Source organism: Tinamus guttatus, unplaced genomic scaffold, assembly GCF_059628265.1.
Source record: "Tinamus guttatus ecotype Peru unplaced genomic scaffold, ASM5962826v1 Tinamus_guttatus_pri_ptg000138l, whole genome shotgun sequence".
NCBI lineage: Eukaryota > Metazoa > Chordata > Aves > Tinamiformes > Tinamidae > Tinamus > Tinamus guttatus.
In genome coordinates this window covers 2,842,766-2,863,559 of record NW_028288672.1, presented here as the reverse complement: position 1 = coordinate 2,863,559, position 20,794 = coordinate 2,842,766, and the positions used below count along the sequence as shown (strand labels likewise).

Sequence of the window (20,794 nt, the reverse complement as noted above, 5' to 3'; positions counted from 1 at the left end):
GTACTCGTAGGTACTTCAGCAAAATGCCAACACTTTGGTAGGATGAAATTATGGAATGACAAGAAATGGAAAAACAATGGTTTGGGTTTTAAGCACATATATAGGTAGCAAATTTATGAATGAGTTTGATTCATTTTTTAGACATCTTGAGTAATGTTTCCACTCTTTCTGTACAGATACAAAGGCGTTATGGGATAATATTGTTTATAATCCAATCACACAAACCTTAGCTTGGGAGCCAGCCTGTCCTGTGTTTGTCACGGTTAACCTGTGCAGGTTAATGAAGCCTAACCACCACTGTGAAGATATACAAAACACTTCCAAAAGTTCTCCCGAGAAGGTAAGAGCCACGCAGATTTCTTTTCAAACTGAGACTGAGAGTCGTGCTAGAAAGTTGTGACTAAATGCATCATGCAAAAAGCTAGACTAAGGGCAGTTGTAAATTCTTCTCTGATACTTAAAATTGTTCATAATCCCAGTCTGTTCTTATAACCATATGCTTTATTCAGAGAGCTCAAAATTGGCTAACTTGCTATTAGGGAACAAAAAGTGGAGTGATTGTGAAGCTCATAATGTTTCCTAAATTCTTTGGGGTAAGAGAGTCTGCTTTTCATTTATAGCAAAGGCATGATTCATCTGCTCTGACTTTGTTGTCTAAAAGATAGATGTCCAAGTCTCAGCTATTCAACCCAGATTCCTTTTAAAGTACTCAGTCCTTCTCAGAAAACTGTGCTCCTCATCTGAAGATAGGCATATACGACGGGTCAGGGGGATGTCTCCCTAAAGGTAGCTGTTTCTCTTCATTGACTATGACAGGAATCTACTGTGATTAGATCAAATGTATATGTTTAACGCATAGGCATCTAAGACATAAGTGAGATGAATCTGACTCTCTTTATGTCTTATTGGAGGTGTATTTGTACCTTGATAGGGCATGATTGTTTTTTGCTCTCTTAAGATTTTTTCAAAGAAAGAAGTGCCTTCTTGAACCTAGTTCAATATCTTGAAACTTTGTCTGTTGAAATACTGAGCACCTTAGCTTTTCCTGCATTCATACTTTAAAACTGAAAAGGATTGTGTGTAGCTCAAACTGCTTCATACTTAATCCAAAGTTACCTGATATTGAATGCACTAGATTTATGAGGGTTGGTTAGAATTTCCACTTTCACCTTGAAAGGTTTCAGGCCTTCCTGATTGTGTAAAGAAGCTAGTCAACTTGAGGTAAAAACTGAAAAGGCAAATAAAACCAAATTCAAATCTTCATTTTTGAAACTTTGAGTCTTATTCTGGTGAGATGATTTATCAAGATTGACTCAAGACTTTTGAATGTTTGATCTTATAAATACTGAAGAAACACTGAAAATATGAGAGACTCCTGGCCAAACCTGTGGTGCTTACACTGATTCACCATTTTCTGCCTAGCTTTCAGCAAAGCTTTATTCTTGCAAAAACAAATATATTTAATTTGACACATGTGAGTACTCCCTGCGGAGTTCACCATCTGCTGACAACAAACACAACTCAATGTTTGCAGGAAAAAGAAAAAAGAAGTCAGTCAGTCTAAAATGAGGTTGGGATGACATTTGTCATATCTATGACCAATAGGACAATCCAATTAGTTTAGTACCAGACAACGAGTGTTTTCCCACGTTTACCCATTCCTTTTAATGGCTGAGTATTAATACTCATGGACTGGATTAATTTTCCTTTTTCTAATTCTTCTTCTTGATACTGGATTTAGTCCTTTTTTTTTTTTTTTGGCATGCAATTGTAATAATGAAGAATATCTTCATACTGTGCTGGAGACCACTGAAAAGGTTCCTCCTGTCAACCTGCCCCATTAAATCCACATGGGGCTACACACTGTAATGATATGCACATGTGCTGAATCAGACCCCAAAGTTACAACTCTCTGCTCTGCAATTTGGGTGTCTTTCTTTGTCCAGGGTAATGCTATTTCCATGTCTGAGCTTCCATGTCTGGTTCTTAGGGAACCTTTCCCATGACTCTCTTATTGCTGCCATAGATAGGCCTCCAGCTTGTTCTCAAGAAATTACAGGAACGAGGTGTTACTTTGCCTGTTGTGTGTAGGGCTGTTGGTTGGTTCTGTCACAGCCACTTAAGTAAGATGACTTATACATGTAGTAATTGCTTATATTGGACTTTTTATGTTGAAGTCTTTGATAGTTTAAGTGATTGCAATTCATTAAAGAAACATTTTTCAAGTCAGTTAAGCAATTATTTAAAATTTGGTCTATGTTTAAGTTTTTTCTTGAATAGGGATACTGAAAATTGAGAATTTATTCAATTGAAAATGAAGCCTCAGAAGCCTCAGAAAGCCTTCAACAGCACTTTTGAGAATATGGCAGTGTTCAAGAAATGTGTACATGAGGCACTTAGGGACATGGTTTAGCAGGCATGGTGGTGATGGGTTTACAGTTGAACTTGATGATCCTGAAGGTCTTTTCCAACCCTAATGATTCTATGATTCTGTTCTATGATTCTGTGTTTAACTATTCTGCTGAGTTGGTGATGCCTGGTAAATAAGGCCCTGGAACAAGAAGACTGTGTAATTAGAATTTCTTAAACAAGTCACCAGAGAATCAAACGATTTAGCTATACCAGGTCAGAATGAATGTCAAAAATGCTACATGCTATGGGTAGGAGCAAGTGATTTATTTAGTAACTTAAGGCAGTGTTATACCTATTATTCATTGAGATACTTATACAGTAAACAAAGCTGCTCCTATCTCAGTAATCAAATCTAGAAAATCCTAGATAATTAATCTTGTGAAGCTAGATAATGAAACTAGCTAATGCTAACCGCTGTCTTTTCAAGCAGGTTAAATATTCTCGTGTGGACACTCACCCAAGACTTTGCATGAAGGTAAAGCAATTTTCTTCTAAATGACCTATTTACTGCCTTTCTTTATGTTAGTTATCAAAGAAGTTGTTGTTAATATCCTTTGGCATGAATGTTTCTTTTATATGTCTGATAAAGAGGGAGTAAGAATGAAGGAAATGTGAAAGAGTAAATTAAAAGGAGGTTCTTTCAAAGTGCAGAAGAAATGCTAGATGTGATGCAAATCAAATTGTGCCACCAGTTTTCTTCATCTTACGAATAGCAGAGAAAATGTCTTACTTCACACACTGCAAACTCTAAAGCATGTATTCATTTTTTTGATGGGCTACATACATTATCACCTTATATTGTGCTGCTTCACAAAAGTGTAATCTAGGCATATTATTAATCTAGGCATATTACTGGTTTCTGTTCTCTTACTTTTAAGACAATGAACTGCATGTGCATCAGTGTCTGAAAAACTGGGGTTTACCCCAGACCAGTTCAAATCACGGGTTAGAAGATATCACAGAGCAGGAAATCTGTAGTTTTACTTTCTGCCTCACTGAAATGCAGTGATGATGGTGAATCGGAAACATATTCAAATGGAAAAATCAGTTTTCCTAATGGATTTCTCTGCTTTCAGTTTACAACCAAGCAAGGCTCTTGGGTTAAATGTCCATTCGCTCATGGAGAATTCCCAGGTAAATAATTGTTTTATTAGATAATATTAAATTGTGAAAGATACTTAAATCAATCTCTAGATATGAGTCTTCTCCAGCAAACAAGCTTTGTCCTTTTTCAAGTGTTCAAATCACTATAGCCTATGAATTACAGCAAAGAGATTTGGTGGTCTGTTACTCCTATGTGTTGTCGTTTGCATGTTATTTGATGGTACTCAACTAATTAAAATGGCTTTTATTCTTAATGCAACAATTTTAAATATAATATATGGTAAAAGTAAGTCTATTTTCCTTAAATATCAGCTTGGAAAATGAGAACTGCTGCACTGGCAGAGCAGATACACGTTTTCTTCACATCCCAAACCAAGGCGCAATTCTCCGTGCTTGTGTGTAACAGAACACAGCTGGCCTCATGTGAAGCTGTCGGGATGCGCCATTCAGTCTCTGCGGTTTGTATATATTATTTCTTAGACGTTTTAAGTCTTCTTAACTTGTTTAACTGTATTCATTATTAATCCATTTATCACTGCGCAGCCTGAATGCATTAATAAGCCCATGTGTGTACATACTGAAACAATTAATGGAACATATTTAAAGCATGTAGTTGTCATTCTGATCTCATACTGAAGAAAGATATAAATAAGGATGTTGAAGTCAAATGAGTCACATCAAAGGAAGTTATTACTGAGTGGAACACTAATATTCTTTTAGCATCATTTTTGTGGTGCAGTATACGTATTATGTACATAGGAAACGTTATTGTTAACATTTCATATACGAGTCACTGATGCAGCAGACCTGCCAAATCTCACATCATGAAATATAAGACTTAGAGCATAATTACACAATGATCTCCAGCCACTCTAAATCCCATGGTTGCCAAAACTAACTCAGTGCACAAAAAGGTAAGTTTTCAGCCAAATTAGCTTTCAATCCAGCTGTGTGACTATACAACTATTTATTCCAGCAAAAGCAGGGAAAAGACTGTGGGAGAATTGCTGTTTCAGGCATCAGCTATTCATTAAAAGGGAGCCTCATTCTTCTCTTGCAACTATGCCCATACGTCATACACTGAGCCCATATCTCATACCTTTTTGGTGTAGCTCTGTGGCTTTCCCTTACCCTTCAATCCTGCATGCCAGAGTTACCTTACTGGCCTGACCTGTGATCTACAGAGAATGTGGGGTCAAAGAGCAGAAGAGTGTCTATAGCATTATTTCTCAAATAGGAGACTATTAGAAATATTATTATAGGTCTAGGAGCTACTAGGACTGCCATGTTGAGAGGAATCCTCCCAGCTCCCACTGAGACAGCTCCAATGTGTGTGCTCCTGTCGTCTCTCCATCTACCATGTGTATCAGATGACACACAGGAAGCTGAGAAGCTGAGAAATCTCTATATTGTGATGTCTCTTCTTATTCCTGCCTGTGTTCGTTGACACTGCCGTGCTTTAGGGGGCTCAGGGAGAGAGGAGCGTGCTGTAGCTCTGCCACGTGTACTCTTTTTCAGGATATATTCCAGCTGTTCATCTTACTTTGCACTGTGTGCAGGTATGAGCTGCCGTTGTGTGATATTTTTCTGGTACCTCTGATGCACCGGGTGCATATACCAGGGGTAGCTGGCAAGCAGTCAGCCTTAAATCAGCATTTATATTTCAAGGGGTTAACACGGAAAGCTGCATTAATTTTATAATTAATTAATTTAGGTTTTTATTACATCTCTGTCTCTGCACTTGACAGAGAAAATGTATTTCCCAACTCTGAGCTTACTTTGCTGCACATGCTCAGGTGAAACATTTTAACTTGTCCTGGAGACCCTAGAGCTGCAAGCCACTGAGAAAGAAGGTTTAGGAGAAAACAGCTTTCCTGATCAATATAGATCACAGAAGGCACTGGTGGGACTATTAAGAGTTATTCCTAATGGGGCAGGATATCTGGGGACACATTATATTACTGTCAGAGATGCAGATCTCTATGGTAGGAGATTGGCTAAACATTGAGTTCAGTGAACACTTACCACTGGCACTTCCCTTTATCTGACCTTTTTTTTTTCCACGTAAGATTGTATAATTTAGACCTTTTGGTTTCAGAGGCACCCTGTTTGAATGGATAGGTAAGAAGAGTAATGGCAGAGCAGTGAGAAATCACAGCTAGGTGAGGTAGTGGGTGTCTCATGAAGGGCACCGAAGTATTTAGAAATGCTCATTTTCTTCCCATTGATGAGAAGCTGTTGCTTCCTCTGCTGCCTCAACACAATGGGAGCCCCCACCTACATTGCACACAGTTCCTGTCCAGCACCAAGAGTGATATGCACAAAAGTTTCATTATGACTTAACTGTGCTCCGAGAAACAGTAATCCCTGTTTAATACTGTTGCCGTAAGACTACTGGAGTAAGAATATGTTAGCCTTTTTTACCCCAAATTTGGTTAATTTTGCCATATTAAGTAGAAGAGTTCTAGGGTGAGTAGTTATTATTGGAGTAACTTATTCTTTTGAGGACAAACCACAAACAATCACATTTTAAGTGGCAGACTAGTCATTTAGGACAAGTCTACCCTAAGGCTGAACTTGTTCTCAGTATACAATGTGATGGGCAACCCTGAAGAACTGCAAAGAAATGGTGTTTCTTTCAAGTTCATGTACACTAGAGAACAGAAGTGAAGATGTTCAGTGGCTGACTGGTGTCAGTAGCTGTGGGGGGTGGTGTCCTCACTTATGATACTTCATTAAATGCAGGAAAATCAACCCTCGTTCTGTGCTTCCCAAACTGTGCTTGGCAAAACTACATCAGCTTCATATGGTTATTGAGACCCAGGGATGATCCCTGAAAATAAATAATCTTCCATAATGAATACACTATGTTAATTTTTGGAGGCTGTGGAACATACAGCATTATTGGCAAATGAACCGAAGAGCTGGAGAGAGACAATGCATATTTTCACTTTACCAAGGTATAGAAAATAATAGCTTTCCACTTTGTTTTCATTAGGGAGATTCTGTATCAATCACTATGTCCCGGGAAATGTGTGAGTCAACAATTTGCATTCAGGTATGTGTTTTAATTTTTGCCAGATGCACTGTAAAAAATTTGCAAGTCATCAAAAAAGAAAATGCAGGAAACCAGCAGGCTGTCTTGCAGTTTCCTTCTCCTCGCCAAATCTGATTATGCTGTAAATGAAGTTGGCAAAGAGCATTATTTATAGCTTGATTTGCTGCCACCACCTCTGGTTGAGATTATATTAATTAACACAGAAGTTGCTCTCCTGATCTAGCTGCTTTGTTGGTGGCGGATAAAGGGATACCAACAGAAAATTGTTAATCCTGTCTTTATGTGTTCCTTTGTAATAAAAAGTTAGTCAAAAAATCTAAGTGAATAGTAGATGAATGTTTCAAAAACTGACATTAACTGAGAAAGGCTAGGCATATATATACTAAGCAGCACAGTAAGCACGTAGTATGCTAGAATTAGCACTCCCAAAAGCAGAGCTGAGCAAACTATTTCTGACTGTCTTTGCACATTGTTTGTGTAACTGAACTTTATTTAGACCATGCTAATAGGAAAGGAACAGTGTGATGCCACTGTGGAGCTCAGTGCTCTCGCAGACCATAGGACACCAGAGTGGCAACTTGAGCTGCCAGGCCCCAGCAGCTGCCTGGGAAGGCGGCTTCACCTTCCCTTCCGGGGAAGATGAAAGGGAGCCTGGCAAGAGCCTTCTGGGCAGTGGATGGGATTTTTCCTTCCCCAGTGAAACAGATTCGATGGCAAAACTGACATTTCCCTACCTAAATAGTCTATCATGAAAATAAGACATTATCTGACAAATAAAATTCTGCACAAAAAGAATTCTGATTAACTTTTTATGCTTTAGAAACCTAAAAGTGATTAGACTTGCTAAATGTAGGCGAGACCAATAATGCATTTATTTAAAAACAGATTAAAAATGCAGTCAGATGAGTAAACAAATAAAGCAATGCTAATTTTGTCAAGGCAAATGTTCAGTACTAGTGTGCTGAAAGGCGAATAAGAATTAATTCTTTCTTTTACAAGGGCTGGAGGACAGATGTAGATTATTCAGTTCCACTACAGATCTGTGATATCCATTGTGGTAAGTATTAATGATAACAAAAGAAAAATCAGACTGTGAAATGTGTTTTTACCAGTAGACCGACATTTTAATTCCCTAGAACATTCATTATTTTGTACACTTTTTACTGTGATTCATCAGACCAAAAATGGATGCCTACAGGTGAGCTCGATATGCTCAGCTTCCCTTTTAGCAATGGACCTGTGTAGCCAAACTATAATTTAATTAGCTACTGCAAGGGCAACTTCTGCAGCTCTTTCCTCTGCTTCTTGGGTGACTTTTTCAGCCTGTGCCAAGTCCTGTGCACCACACCTACGTTTACCTTGCAGTGAGTGCATGAGGTAACTAGTTAAAAGCAGTCCCTGGCAAGCAGGCACACCGTGCTGTCACTGCAGAGATTGCAGCACAGCCCTTCTGCTGATTTTCCACCTCTGCAAATGGGACAGTAGAAATTCCCAGTAGAAACTACAGAAAATTATTTCTATTATGATTTGAAACACACCCCCAGAGTAAACTGAGGTTTGGGGACTTAAGGTGAAGTGCTTAGCAAGGGTGGATTCACTGGCTTAAAACGAAGTAAAAACAAGTAAAGGCTTAAAACTAAGTAAAGTGTAAATACAGTAAAACTTAGGGAAGATTCAGGCTGAGCGTTGCCAAACAAAACAAAACAAAACACACACAAAACACTCGAACCTTCCCAAATAATCTGCCCTCCCCCAGTTCCTTGTAAACATGACAATTCCTAGGACAAATATCTCAGTACTTTCAACATGCCTCACAGTTAACTATAGCTCAAGCTTTGAAAACCCAGTATTAAAAAAGAGGTGGCTTCAGGGTGGGGTGTCACTGCAGTTCTCTGGGCAAGGATCTGCCTAACGGTGGTTCAGGTTTCCTACCTGCTAAAAGCTCCTACGAAGCCCACAAGGTGAATCAGTTAAATACTCTGAGGCTTGTGATTCATGTAATCTGGATGTATCTTCCTTATTCATATTTTCCATTCTATCAGTGTGAAGGATATGACAACAGTGTATAAAATAATGAAATGTTCTACGGAATTGTGGAATTTGTCACAGGATTTTGTTCTGGTAAAGAACTTATGGAGATTCAGAGGGAAAAAAAAAAGGAGAAACTGTGCATATCCAGGGCATCAGAATTGTAATATGTGATTGCCGTGTCTGTTATAGGGACCATTTTAACCTCATGCTTTATGGCTTCTGCCAAACTGTATGTTTTTGGATAATGCAATCCACAGGCATGGTCAGGAGGGGGGTTTTGAAGCTTCCCTCTGTAGCTGCTGGTACTGGTTAGAGTCAAAGATAAAGATTAAATATTTATTGTATATGTCTTTGTGAAATGGAAGTTTACATTGTCAATATTACTATTATTTAAAATATCATGCAGCATCAGATGGCCGAAACAGTGGTGGTATTAGTAACATGCATTTTGCAGCTCAAATCCAGGATCCCAGTGAAGGCAGTATCTTTTATAAAAACCACTGTAGCTAGCCATCACAAAACCTATTCTCTTTCCAAGTTGAAGAAAAGTGTTCTTCATGTATAATGGACTTGCATATTGTCTTTTAGTATATTTTTCTGTCAGTAGCCATGCTTTGTAGTTAGAGTGATTTAACCTTATATGTTCTAGAGAACATAGCAAGAAAAACAAAAACCTTTTTGTGTGTGTTTTATAGGCAAAACTTGGTGTTCTTTTAAATTTTTGGACACTTCTCTAGATTTTCTTTAACATACACAAACATTTCAAGGCCTTATTTAAACTTTTAAAAAATATATATTTATTCCAAATAAACCAATAACCAGAATCAGTTAATATGAAAGAAAATACACGAGCCGTAATTTAAAAAATGGCAACCTACATTTGAGCTTGTTTCTTCAGGTTTTCACAGGCAGACATACAGTGATGGAAGCCCAGCAAAGGCCATGACACACAGGTACCCAGACTCTCTCTTCCATATATGGTTTAAAAATGTTCAAGAGCTCATAGTGTTAACCCTGAAAATATATTGTTACCCTTTCTAAAGAGGGACAATATCTGAGTGAACTCAGTACTTGCCTGTAAGAATATCTGGTTCCTGTCTCTCCCCAGCATTGTTGCCCTTGAAGCCACTGCTTCCTCCTGTGCTTTTCCTCTCTCTGCTGCATGGCAGTGCAGTCTGGCATCAGAGGTAGCAGGAAGCAACAACCTTCAAGAACTCAGGGGCAATCTGATCTGCTGAGCATGACACTCATATCCTTAGCACCTGCCTTGTGCTTTCTCCCTGGCATTGGTAGGGAGATCACAGGCACCTTCTGTGCTCTCACTCACTGGGGACATTTCCTCAGCTGCTCCAGTGTTTTCTCCATTCTCATAGCCCTCTGAAAAACAGTAACACGTAGACTGCAAGCCAATGAGCTGGACCACAGTAATTAATGTAATCAACAGATTACATGGGTGGATTTGGTGGGACCCCCTGTTATTCAAAAAGCTCTTTATATAATGGCACCCCATCAGAGGTAACCTACAGCAGTGGCTATTTTGTAGCATACAGCCTCCTGTGTCCTGTCCATTTCATGGCATGTGATGCTAGTGAAGAAGATTTTTCATCTGAAACTCGCAGCACAAGGAGCAGAGACACTCTGAGAAGGCTTTGTGGAAAGATGGGGAGAAAAACCTTTAGGTTTCCTTGAGGAAATCATGGCTTCCCACCTTTAGTTGGGAAGGTGCTTTGATCCTTGATTTAAGGCAGCCTTTTCCTCTTTTCCTTGTCATAAGATAAATGATTTTTTTCACTTGAGAAAAAAAGCCAATCTTCTTTAATTTTCTGTTTCCTTTAGGCTGAAGAGCGTGCATTCCTTGCATTGAAGATGGGTACAGGTGAATGAATTTACCAACACATTTTTAAGATCTTTAGTATCTCCTCAACATCGGATTGTCTTTTGGTGTGACTCGCAAACGTTCCAAGTGTCTTCTCTCACGTTGACAGTTTCTGCTAACTACTGTGGGATTATTCTCACAAGTGAAATATTTAGCAAGTTAGGCCAATTCTAACATCTCCCACAGAAGCTACATTATGATTCCTCATTTCTCAGTATTTTAAAAACAAAAAAATATCTTAGGTCATGTAGCTAGAGAATCAGGTCCACATTTTCCTTCTAAATTAATGTTTCATATATAATGAGCTAAAAATGGGCTCTTTCCAAGTACACTGTGTATCTACAGAGTGACTATTTCAGATTTTCCTATTTGTAAGTCATAAGCTTATCTTAACTCATAAGCAAAAGTTGCTGGGAAATAAAGAAGAGAGGAAGTCTTTTCAGCTTTATTACATTATCCTACTTTGTAATTTCCTTTGTTTTCTGATGCCATTCTGATGACCTCACTGTGAGAGAATGTATTCCTGAGAGCTGCCTTTTGTGTTGTTTGCATTTGTATTTGACTTGGAGAGAATCTTCCCACTTATCTGAGGAAGAATATGTCTTTGGTTTGATAGCTATTTAAATATATCATGTGGAAATCCATTCTAGAAGGAGAGCGTTTCATGGAAAAAATTAATTGAACTGTTTTTTTTTTGTTGTTGTTTTTCACTCTATCAGTATTTATACTCAACAGTTGAGAACAATATTACACATTGTACTGATTATCAAGCATTTGGCCTTTATTTCGCTGAATGCTCCTGTGAGCCATCCTTACTTCCTGTTGTGTAACAAGGAAATGAAAAGTCAAGTAAAACATGAATAACGACAAATCCTAAAACCATGTAGAATTGCTCATGTGAGATCAAGGAGAAGAGTGGGGAGTGAAAATCTGGAAGATGCTGATCAATAAAAGAATGTTTTCCATCTGAATGTGTTTTTATTTTAAGACTTTCAAAGATCAGTTTTCAAAAGAAAAAATATGGTGTAGAAGACTTATCTGCAGTGCCAAAAACTTGGTTTTCATGAGGCTGTGCAGAGGACAAATGCTATCTCGCTCCTTTGATATTAAAACTTCTTCGTGTGAAGTGCACATATATTAGATATATTCCTATTCCATGCAGTGGTACAGCTCCAAAACCTGAGGTGGCCAGGAAGCTTTTTTAAACCTTTTAGTTATTTGAAAGGGAAGACCTTTGGTTGTGAAGGAGAAGGACCATTCTATTCAGACATCCTCTTTTCCTTTAGTTTCTTCCAGATTGCAGCCAGAAACGTCAACTGACAGAGCATTGTAACACTATTCTCCTAAGTTTTAGCCAGTGGAAAAGCTTTTTAGGTAGGAGAAGTTGATTCGTATAGGGTGCTCTTTATTGCAGCTAAGTCTTCACCATGTCCACAGACCATAAATGAATTGAGAATTACATATGTATGGCAAAATCTGGACAAAACACCACCTCCAATGACAAGTTTATAGAAAGAATTTTGAATTTTGCATTACTAAGCTGCCAGACATTTGTGTACTTTAGCATAACAGTTGTAAAACCAAAAGTTTATTCTTTTTCTTATTTCACAAGACACTTTAAACAGTGATATTTCAAGTCACAAACATGAAAGGCCCAGGTACAAGAGCCTTTTCCAATTCTAAAAGTATTAATTTCACTTTGATGATCCCTGAAATATTTTCCTTTTTCTCACCCAAACTATGCAATTTATTCACAATATTGACCAAACCACAAGCAAACATGCTAAAATAGCAGCCAAATCCTCAGATTTGCTATGTGATTGCCAACAGACTTGGCTAATGTTGCAAAGCCTCCATTTTTTTGCTGATAGAAGTTCCCTTCTTGCTAATTGTGGGCCCAGCTTGATTGCCCTGTTTTGAGACAACTCACAGTTTTTTATTTCTATTTCATATGGACACACTGACTATTATCACGGAGTATCAATGCTCCAGCTCTTCCAAGATATAAACATATATCAGGTTATCAACAATATATAGCAAAAGGGCTAATGGATGCTTTGCAATCTCTTTGAAGGACTTTCAGTTGTGTTCAGTGCATTTCAAAAACTTGAAAATATCGTTTTAAGTTACCACATAAATTAAAGCTGTCTTCTTTCACTTATTTAGGCATTTATTTCCACTTGTCACACTGATACTTCAATCAGTCTGGTGTGGGAAACCAGACTGATCGTGATGCAGTATCTTTCATATCTTTTATTTGTGGTAGTGGGTACATTTCCTTTACCCAAGATACAGTTAAAAGAGGCCTGCGTGAATTGCCACATTCTAATGAGTACTTATATATTCATTGAGCCACAGCAACAGGGATCCAACCCAGTGCTCTACAGGCTGCGAGTTCCTGACCCATCCCTTTTCTGGCCTTCTGATAAACTGCTCCAGCGAAGTAAATAGGCAGAGAAATAATGGCTACTTTTGTAGGGTTGTTTCTAAGCTGATTTCACACCCTGACCTGCAGAGCCAGGTACATGTCAGCCAGTGCAAGTGAAACAGCCTAAGCATGGGGGAGTGGAGGAGGGCCACTCCTGTTAGCTCCTTAGATAACATGTTGACTGAATGTAATGTGGCATGGCAACTTGATCATGTACTTGTTCTTGGCAAACAGAAGAAAATGTATTTGCTTCAACTTACTGTATAAAGTTTCAATGAGTAAGTCTCCTCATCTTGCTTCTATACCAGGTAAGCACACAGAAACTCTCTTAAAAAAGGGGGACTTTAAAAAAAATGGTGACTTTGTACTGTATCTTATATCCCTGCTAACTTTTCTGTTGTACACAGAAATATCTCTCCTGGACTGTGAAGACAATTTGTCTTTCTTATCCAGAAAGCTCTTCAGCAGTGTGATGCTGGACCAAGTCCCGCATCTGATGGACCAAGTCCAGTAGCAATGGTGGGAGCTATGATTCCCACCCTCTTCCTGCTTTCGGCTGCTCTGAGCCATTGGGTTCAGTATCACTGGGTCACATTTTGAAGAAATGTGTCCCTTTTATCTACTAGATATTTTCTATTTTTTCAAAGCTTAAACCAAATGAGAAAGGATCAGTTCCTTTATCGGATTTCCAGGAACTCTTGAATTTACGTTTGCCTGGAGACCATCTATCTCAAAACAGATCTCACCCACTCCCAATTTTGATTCTGTAGTATATAACTGATGCAATAAAAACAAGGCAGTTTATCCACTGCAAGCAATATTTCATTCATCCAGACCATATCTTTCAACAGGTGGATACATTCGCTGGCATATGGCATTGCTGGCATACTTACGGACTAAAATGAAACCTAAACAATTTGTTATTCCATCCTGGTTTTCAGCTATGTAAGTTCCTATCTGAAAGGTCCAGTTTTCAAAATCAGCTCGGGCCACATTCCACATTGCCTTCTCCACTTGAGTGCATTAAGATTTTGGATCTTTTAATCTTTTACCCAGTATAATCAAAAAAATCTTGCCTTTGAGTCAATGTCCATTACTCTGCCATATTGCACAGCTTCAGCTCAGTGGCTGAAGTCCCTTTGCAGTAAGGTTCTATGATGGATGTGTTTGGAAGAAGAAAGGATAAAAGGCAAATGAGGCCCAGAGATATGATGAGTAGATAGAAGATGGGGAGAACATCCTTTGAGATGTTCCGAACATCTATGGGCACCAGAAGGAAGAACCACTCAGTTGGTAAAGGTGCATATGAAGCCTGTAGAAGGAAGCCCGTAAGGGTGAAGGATGAAACGGACAAGTAGAAACAGAATGGATGAATAGAGGTGAGGCAGGACAGATGGACTGGACGAGAAAAAGATTGCGGAACAGTATGGCGAAAAGTAAGAAGGATGTGACTCAAACAACTGGAGAAACATAATGATCATATATTTTTGACAGTCCTTCTGTGAACATTTTCCCCTTCACAAGTAGCAGCCCTTGCTGATCCTTTCACTTTCTGCATTACTGTCAGTTTCTCTTTATTTTTGGAAGTAGAACTTTCCCTTTCCTTAATTACATAATAATATCACAAGCCTCTTTCTGTCTTTCAAGTATCGGACTTGAATGGCATCTGGCAGTCAAATTCCATTTTTTCTCTCCAGTAGCTCTTCCTCTTCTGCTATTACATTCTTTGTCAAAACCAGAATCACTTTCTAAATTTGCAGTTTCTTTTTGCAGACTTTTTTTTTTTTAAATCTGCAAGACCTTAGCCAGTTGAGTGCCTTCAAATTGGTCTTCTCCCAATTTACACCTGATCCTCTTGATGTCTGCAGATGGTATAAACCGCATTCCTTACCTTTCAGTTGTTCATTGATGTCTTCTTTTACCCTTACACTTCCTTATTTGGGTCCTCTGACATACCTTACAAGCACGAGTCTGAATATCTCAGAGTATTTCTAGCCACACAAGCTTGTTTTGTCCCTAAGATGACTCTCCTGGAAGACATTAAGCTGCATTTATCTGGCAATATGCCTAAACTAATAAGCTTCACTGGATAGGTTTGACCAGAGCCCTGCACTCATGAGGTTTCCACTCTGCTAACTCGCTCTGGTCAACCCCGAGCGCCGTCAGCAACCTGGTATCTGCCCTCACCTTTCTGGGCGAACAAAGCTTCAGTCTGTTTTCAGTGAATATGTTCTGCAATGTTATTGGAGCTGAGTTTTCCAAACTAGCTCTTTCTGTCTAGGCTAAGAGGTACTTCAGGTAGGAGACCAAGCTGAGCCAAGTAGTTACTTCATTCGTGTCCTTTCAAACAGATTGTGTTTTTTTTTAATGATCCAAGTTGACTTCCTGCATTCCCTTAAGTTTCTATGAGTTACTGATAAGCAGAAAACTGTCATAAATATCTGGCCTGGCTCAACTCATTTGGCCAGTTTTCAGGTTGCTGGCTCCTGTGTGTTTTGTGATCCCCCAGGTTTTCTTTTTAGGGCTTTAAGGATTTGTCACAGCTAATCTTTACTTCAAAGTTCCCAGGTGATCAGAGAGCAAACTTGCTTGCTTTCTTCTACTGAAGGAAGAATATTTAGCAAAGCAGTTGCTGGCCAGCTCACCACACATCTTCCGCATTCTTCAGTGGAAGTACCACAGAAGGAATTCCCATTCTATCTAAAACTACTGCAGTCACAAACGTTTTCTTCTGCTTGGCTGTATGTCCTTTGAGTGTTGCTGTGAAACCTTCAGATGTTGTATTGCATTAGCTTTAAATTTCTTTTGCTCATTTTCATTCTTGGTTTCTTCTCCACTGCACGCCACATCTGCCCTCCCCACAAAAATATGCTCAGAAGCTCTTGAACTGGACATCTTGAATGGAATGTGGGCCTTTGTGCCATGTCCAAAATCCAGCAAAAGCCGGGGTAAATCAAGAACCTATACCTTTGTAGATGAAGCCTATATTAGTTCTCCACTTATGAGCTATTCTTCCACTTCTCTTCTGCGAGCTCCTAGAGTTTAGACTGAGACTTTTGTTCCTCTGTCTTTCTGCAGACTTTTGTTCCTCTGTCTTTCTGCAGTCCAGGTCAACTATCCATTGAAGTTATTAGTAAGTAGATCTTTTCTTGTCTTCTTGTCTCTTGTCTATTTTGCCCAGCTGCAGAGCTAGAAACATGTCTTTCCTTTTCTCTGTATTCAGACTTTTGTCAATATTTTCTTCTGTGTCTCAGGAGGCGGAATGCCTCTGAGAAGGCAGCACTTCCAATTACAGCCAGCTGGAACTAACTTAAAGGAATACTTTGGACAGACAAACCCTGACAGAATACTGAGGTAAATGTGTTCCAGTTGCTGCAAAGGTCTTATCAGGGACTTAAAACTGATACAAGCCCCATTTTTAACAAAATTGACTCTGAAAGGGCTTTGTGAAATGACCCTCAGTCTTGGGGAATACAAAATTCTTGAATATTTTGTTTTGTCTAAGAACTATTTTGAAGTCTCTAGGGTGAAATTTCATTGTTTCAGTTTACTTCAGGGTTCTGATCATCCACATCACATATATAATAGTTTGCTCCAGGGCTGTCATTTGGAGCAAACCATCTTTTCCCATCTGAGACATAGCCTGGGCATAGCTTAGGTTTTAGAGTATTTTCCTTCCAGGGAGCGTGGATATAGCTAGTCTGCTCTTGAACGAGCCCTTAGCATTACAGATACAATCTAGTCTACAGAAGATGATACTGCAGACTAAGATTTACTCCATGGCATGGATCACAAAAACAGTGTTAAGTACACTTGTAGAGGCTGTTGTTTATCAATTGGTGTTATCTGCTTGGTGCAGAAATGCTGGATAGTGTGGGAAACAGCTGCACTGAAATTGCTGCTGCTGCATCATTGCCTGAGACGAGAGGCCTCTGTGCTTCCTAAATGAGCACTCTACTAAACTGTACTCCTGCTTAGTGATATTCTGTCATCATCACAAGAGGAATGTAGTGACAGTGTTTGAAAAACATAAGCCACTGTCTATGTTTCTGGCTATTTATAAGATCCAAACTCTACACTCTTCCTTAATTTGTATCCTCACAAAGTTTTATTCTCTTTATTAAATATCCCAACATTTTGGTTCCAGGAAGCAAAGAATGAGCTGATCATCTGTTCCATCAAGTCTTTCCTGGAGATAGGTTTGTATAAGGTTGAGTGTACAGGGTAGCATCACTCCTTTATCACTCATTCTATCTGTAAAGAAACTGCTTTTAAAAGTCAATTTTATGGAATTCTGAAAAAACTACAACAAAGGTGGGAGAGGCCCTTAAGAATGTTCATTGTAGCATAGTTTGCAACCACAATTTCCACCCCATCCCTAATCTGACGGCTGCAAATTTCTGTGAAGGGTGTGTGGCTGCATGTGTGTAGCTGTGAGATGAATGAAAAGAAAGAAAAATAAATTCAGTGGGATAAATTTTCTCTCATGTATTACCTGCCCAGCGAACCAGTCCTTAACAGCAATAGTTCCTCTGCCTGCCAGAAACACCAGGGTTAATTGCTCACCTGGTGGTGTAACGAAGATGATAAACTTTGTCAAGCTCAGGGAAAGTGTGCCTCTGATCTGTAAGTCATCTGTGGTAATTACACTCAAAATAGATTCTATTTGTCATACATACTATTTTTTGCTTGGCGATATGTGCACACTGCTAAGTTTTATTTCCCACAGGCACAAAAGCTCTCTCAGTTCTCCTGTGAAGTTCAGTGATTCATTCCCAGATAAGTGGAAAACAAGGCACTTTTCTGATTTTGAGACACATGGAAGAGCTTTTCAAACGTGGGAAAGAGTAGTCAAGCATTGGAACCGGCTGCCCAGGGAAGCAGTGGAGCCCCTGGCTCTACCATTCCTGGCAGTGTCCAAGAAACGCGTAGATGAAGCACTTAAGGACATGGCTTAGTAGGCGTGGTGGTGAGGGCTTTATAGTCTTAAAGGTCTTTTCCAATCGTAATAATTTTGATTCTATTATATCTTTGCTCTGAGCCCACATACGATTGGTGAGTGACCAGTTGCATCTGAGCAAGCAGGATTGAGGAGTCCAAAGAAGCAACAAGAGCTGTGCAGTAAATGTGAGGAGTGGCAGATAAGTAGGGAAAATTAAATCCTTTCCCCCTGTAAATCCCATCCTTACCTGTTACGGGGGACACCAAAGCCAGTCCTGATGAGTCAGCCTGGATTTCAATGCATGCTCTGAGGAGAGCTTTTCTGTACCATTATCTCATTCCAATTTCTATCTTGTCATGAAGTCTTGCCCTTTATTTATATAAGGGCATATAAGAGTTTGTATTGAGTCAAATCAAAAGTTCATCTAACCTGTACTCTGTTGTTAATAAGGCCGTTTGTGGAAAGGCAGAACAAGCATAGGGTTTACACCTCTATGTTTAAGTCTTGAGAACTTGATGAGCGAAAAGTAGTATTTTTTCTATCTAATGTCTCCTAAAGACTTTTTCTTCTTTAAATTAATTAAGCCTTTTTAAACTCAAGTAAATTTCTCAAATTTTCTTGTGGCAATTTCTTGGGGCAAGGAACTCCACAGTTTAAGCATGTGATGCATGAAGAAGCTGTCTTTCCTTACAACTTGTCACCAGCCACTGTGTCAATGGCTGCCTTCTAGGACTTGCACCATAATGGACAATGAACAGTTTCCCTTTATTTTCTTCTCCATATTCATTGTGATTTGTCAACCTTTTTTTTTTTTTTTTTTTTCGGCTCCTCGTCTACTTCACTACCTGAAGAATTTAGGTCCATTTGATCATTCTCTAATGGAAATCACTTGGATTTTGTACAGAATTCAAACTGTTCAAATAATGGATGTATTTTGGATCTATAAAATAGCATTGTTGTGTTCTATCCTGTTCTCTGCACCTTCTCTAGTAATCCCTAAGAACAGACTTGTCTTTTTGACCACTACTACAAAGTACTGAGCTGATATTTATATGGAACTGTTCATTACAAATCTGAGATGCTGCAACTTACTGGTTATGCCTAAATCAGTTTATGACTAGGTACTCTTATTAAAAAAAATGGAACATTATCCTCTGGGCAGACACTATTTGATGGAGAGTGAACAGGTTTCACTATTATTTCACTATAGAGGTTTCACTATTACTTCTCTAGCTAAACAAAATCAGAAATAAAATGATACTTGTTATCATTTGTCTTGTATTATGCAGTTTTGGTAGCACATACATGCCAATTAATATGTGGCAAAATGCAGGGAAGGCTCAGCCTAAGAATGATCAGTCCTTATTTGGATTTTCGGATGGTAAGTGGGTTTTCTCTGCTCATGGTAATGTTGCCTGTGCACTAATATAACTCTGTGTTCTCAGGTTTCAAGGGAAAATGGTCCTCCAAACCAAACCACTTTTATTTACTGCAAACTTTGCAGATGCAGCACGTTGTACATGACTACATCACCTATGAAATACAATATTGTTGTGTAAGGTTGTGACTTAGTTTTAGAAAAGTTTTGCAAGCTATTCATGAATGGTAGCTTTCGTTTTCATTTCTCTGCTAAGTTACTGCTGAGGACGCATTCTGAAACTAAGGTGTCTGTGCTCAGGGTAGTGATGGTGGTGACAGCATCAATGGATTTTTCTATAGCAGTAACATTTGCTTTTCTCACACACATGACTCTTTGGCAGCATTGAATATCACCTGCCATTGTATCACCAGCTGCTCATTGTGAGACCCATCCACAATTTGTCATACTCATCTTTAATACCTTAGTTCCATCAGTAAATGGTTGTATGGCTGCATAGATAATTTATGAACATGTGGGACAGTTGAGAAAGCAACATGTGCCCTCCCTCTACAATGGTAAAAATTGACATCAGTATTCCTTCTTAAATTACTGGATATATTTTCTATGCCCTGTATCCTGCCCACAATGAGCTGTCACTAGAAGACATCATTATCTCCGGAAAGATTGCTTAACAGCACAGCTGGGGCTATAAAAGAAAACTGAGGGGTGGAATTGTACTGGCTTGCAATTAGCCACGGAGTGCTCCAAAGGGAAGTACTCTGCAGTTTACAATATATCACTGTCTATTATTTCCTAATTTATGCAAAGCACTGTTTGCTTTGGCTTAGTCATTCTCCTTTACCTGTTCAGTTGTGATTTTTATCAGATATTTCTTAACAGCTGAGTAAGTTTAGCACTTATGTGATTAATTGTGAAAAACTGAACACAGCATTCAAACTCTTATCACTGGCAAGGAAAGAAGAGAGTACACACTGGGTCTAAACTGAAGTTCTGCTGCACTGGGGAGTCTGATAGGAGAAATCTCAATCTGTGTTGAAATTTACTTCTATGGTCTCATGGTTCCTCTGAAACAGCTCAACGGAAATTTCCATATAATGTTCAGACCACTTAGGTATGTGTTTGTTTGTTCATTCATTCATTCTTTGTCATCTTTCAGTTTTTTTTTTCTTTTAATGTTTTTTCAAGATACAGGTTGTTTGAAAAGCTCTTTCTGCACACTGCTACTCCATGAATTTTCAAGGCCCAAAGGAACCCTTCCACAGAAACCTAATCTCTCTTTACCCTTAAAAGAGAGACAGAAGAAGGGATCTTTCTTGTTGCCCTTGATTCTTGAAGTTTAATATATGATAGTTTGGAAGTTTTTAATGCCTTATTCAAGCATGTGAAGCCAGAATGCTGATGCAGTCTGTTTCTGAGTTGTATTAGGCTTCATCTAGAGCTTTACTTTTTGTAATGCCCTATCCCCAGCCTTTGGAAAACCAACAACACACTTCTTGAGTCTGGCAGAAAATAGGAGAGGGAAGGGGAGCTCCATTTCCTCTATGCAATAGTAAATGTAAACT

At 38.9% G+C, this 20,794-nt stretch overlaps 1 protein-coding gene across 1 annotated transcript in view; it reads left to right on the top strand.

Moving 5' to 3' along the window:
• IL17REL (interleukin 17 receptor E like) overlaps positions 1–10,469 on the top strand; it is a 40,381-nt gene extending 29,912 nt beyond the window's left edge. The window contains exons 10-17 of the mRNA XM_088521899.1: positions 177–340; positions 2,840–2,887; positions 3,489–3,546; positions 3,829–3,974; positions 6,515–6,574; positions 7,574–7,631; positions 9,504–9,558; positions 10,442–10,469. Of these exons, the coding sequence (XP_088378025.1) occupies positions 177–340; positions 2,840–2,887; positions 3,489–3,546; positions 3,829–3,974; positions 6,515–6,574; positions 7,574–7,631; positions 9,504–9,558; positions 10,442–10,469 (617 nt within the window). The remainder of the gene's footprint in view (positions 1–176; positions 341–2,839; positions 2,888–3,488; positions 3,547–3,828; positions 3,975–6,514; positions 6,575–7,573; positions 7,632–9,503; positions 9,559–10,441) is intronic.
• Positions 10,470–20,794: the final 10,325 nt, after the last annotated feature.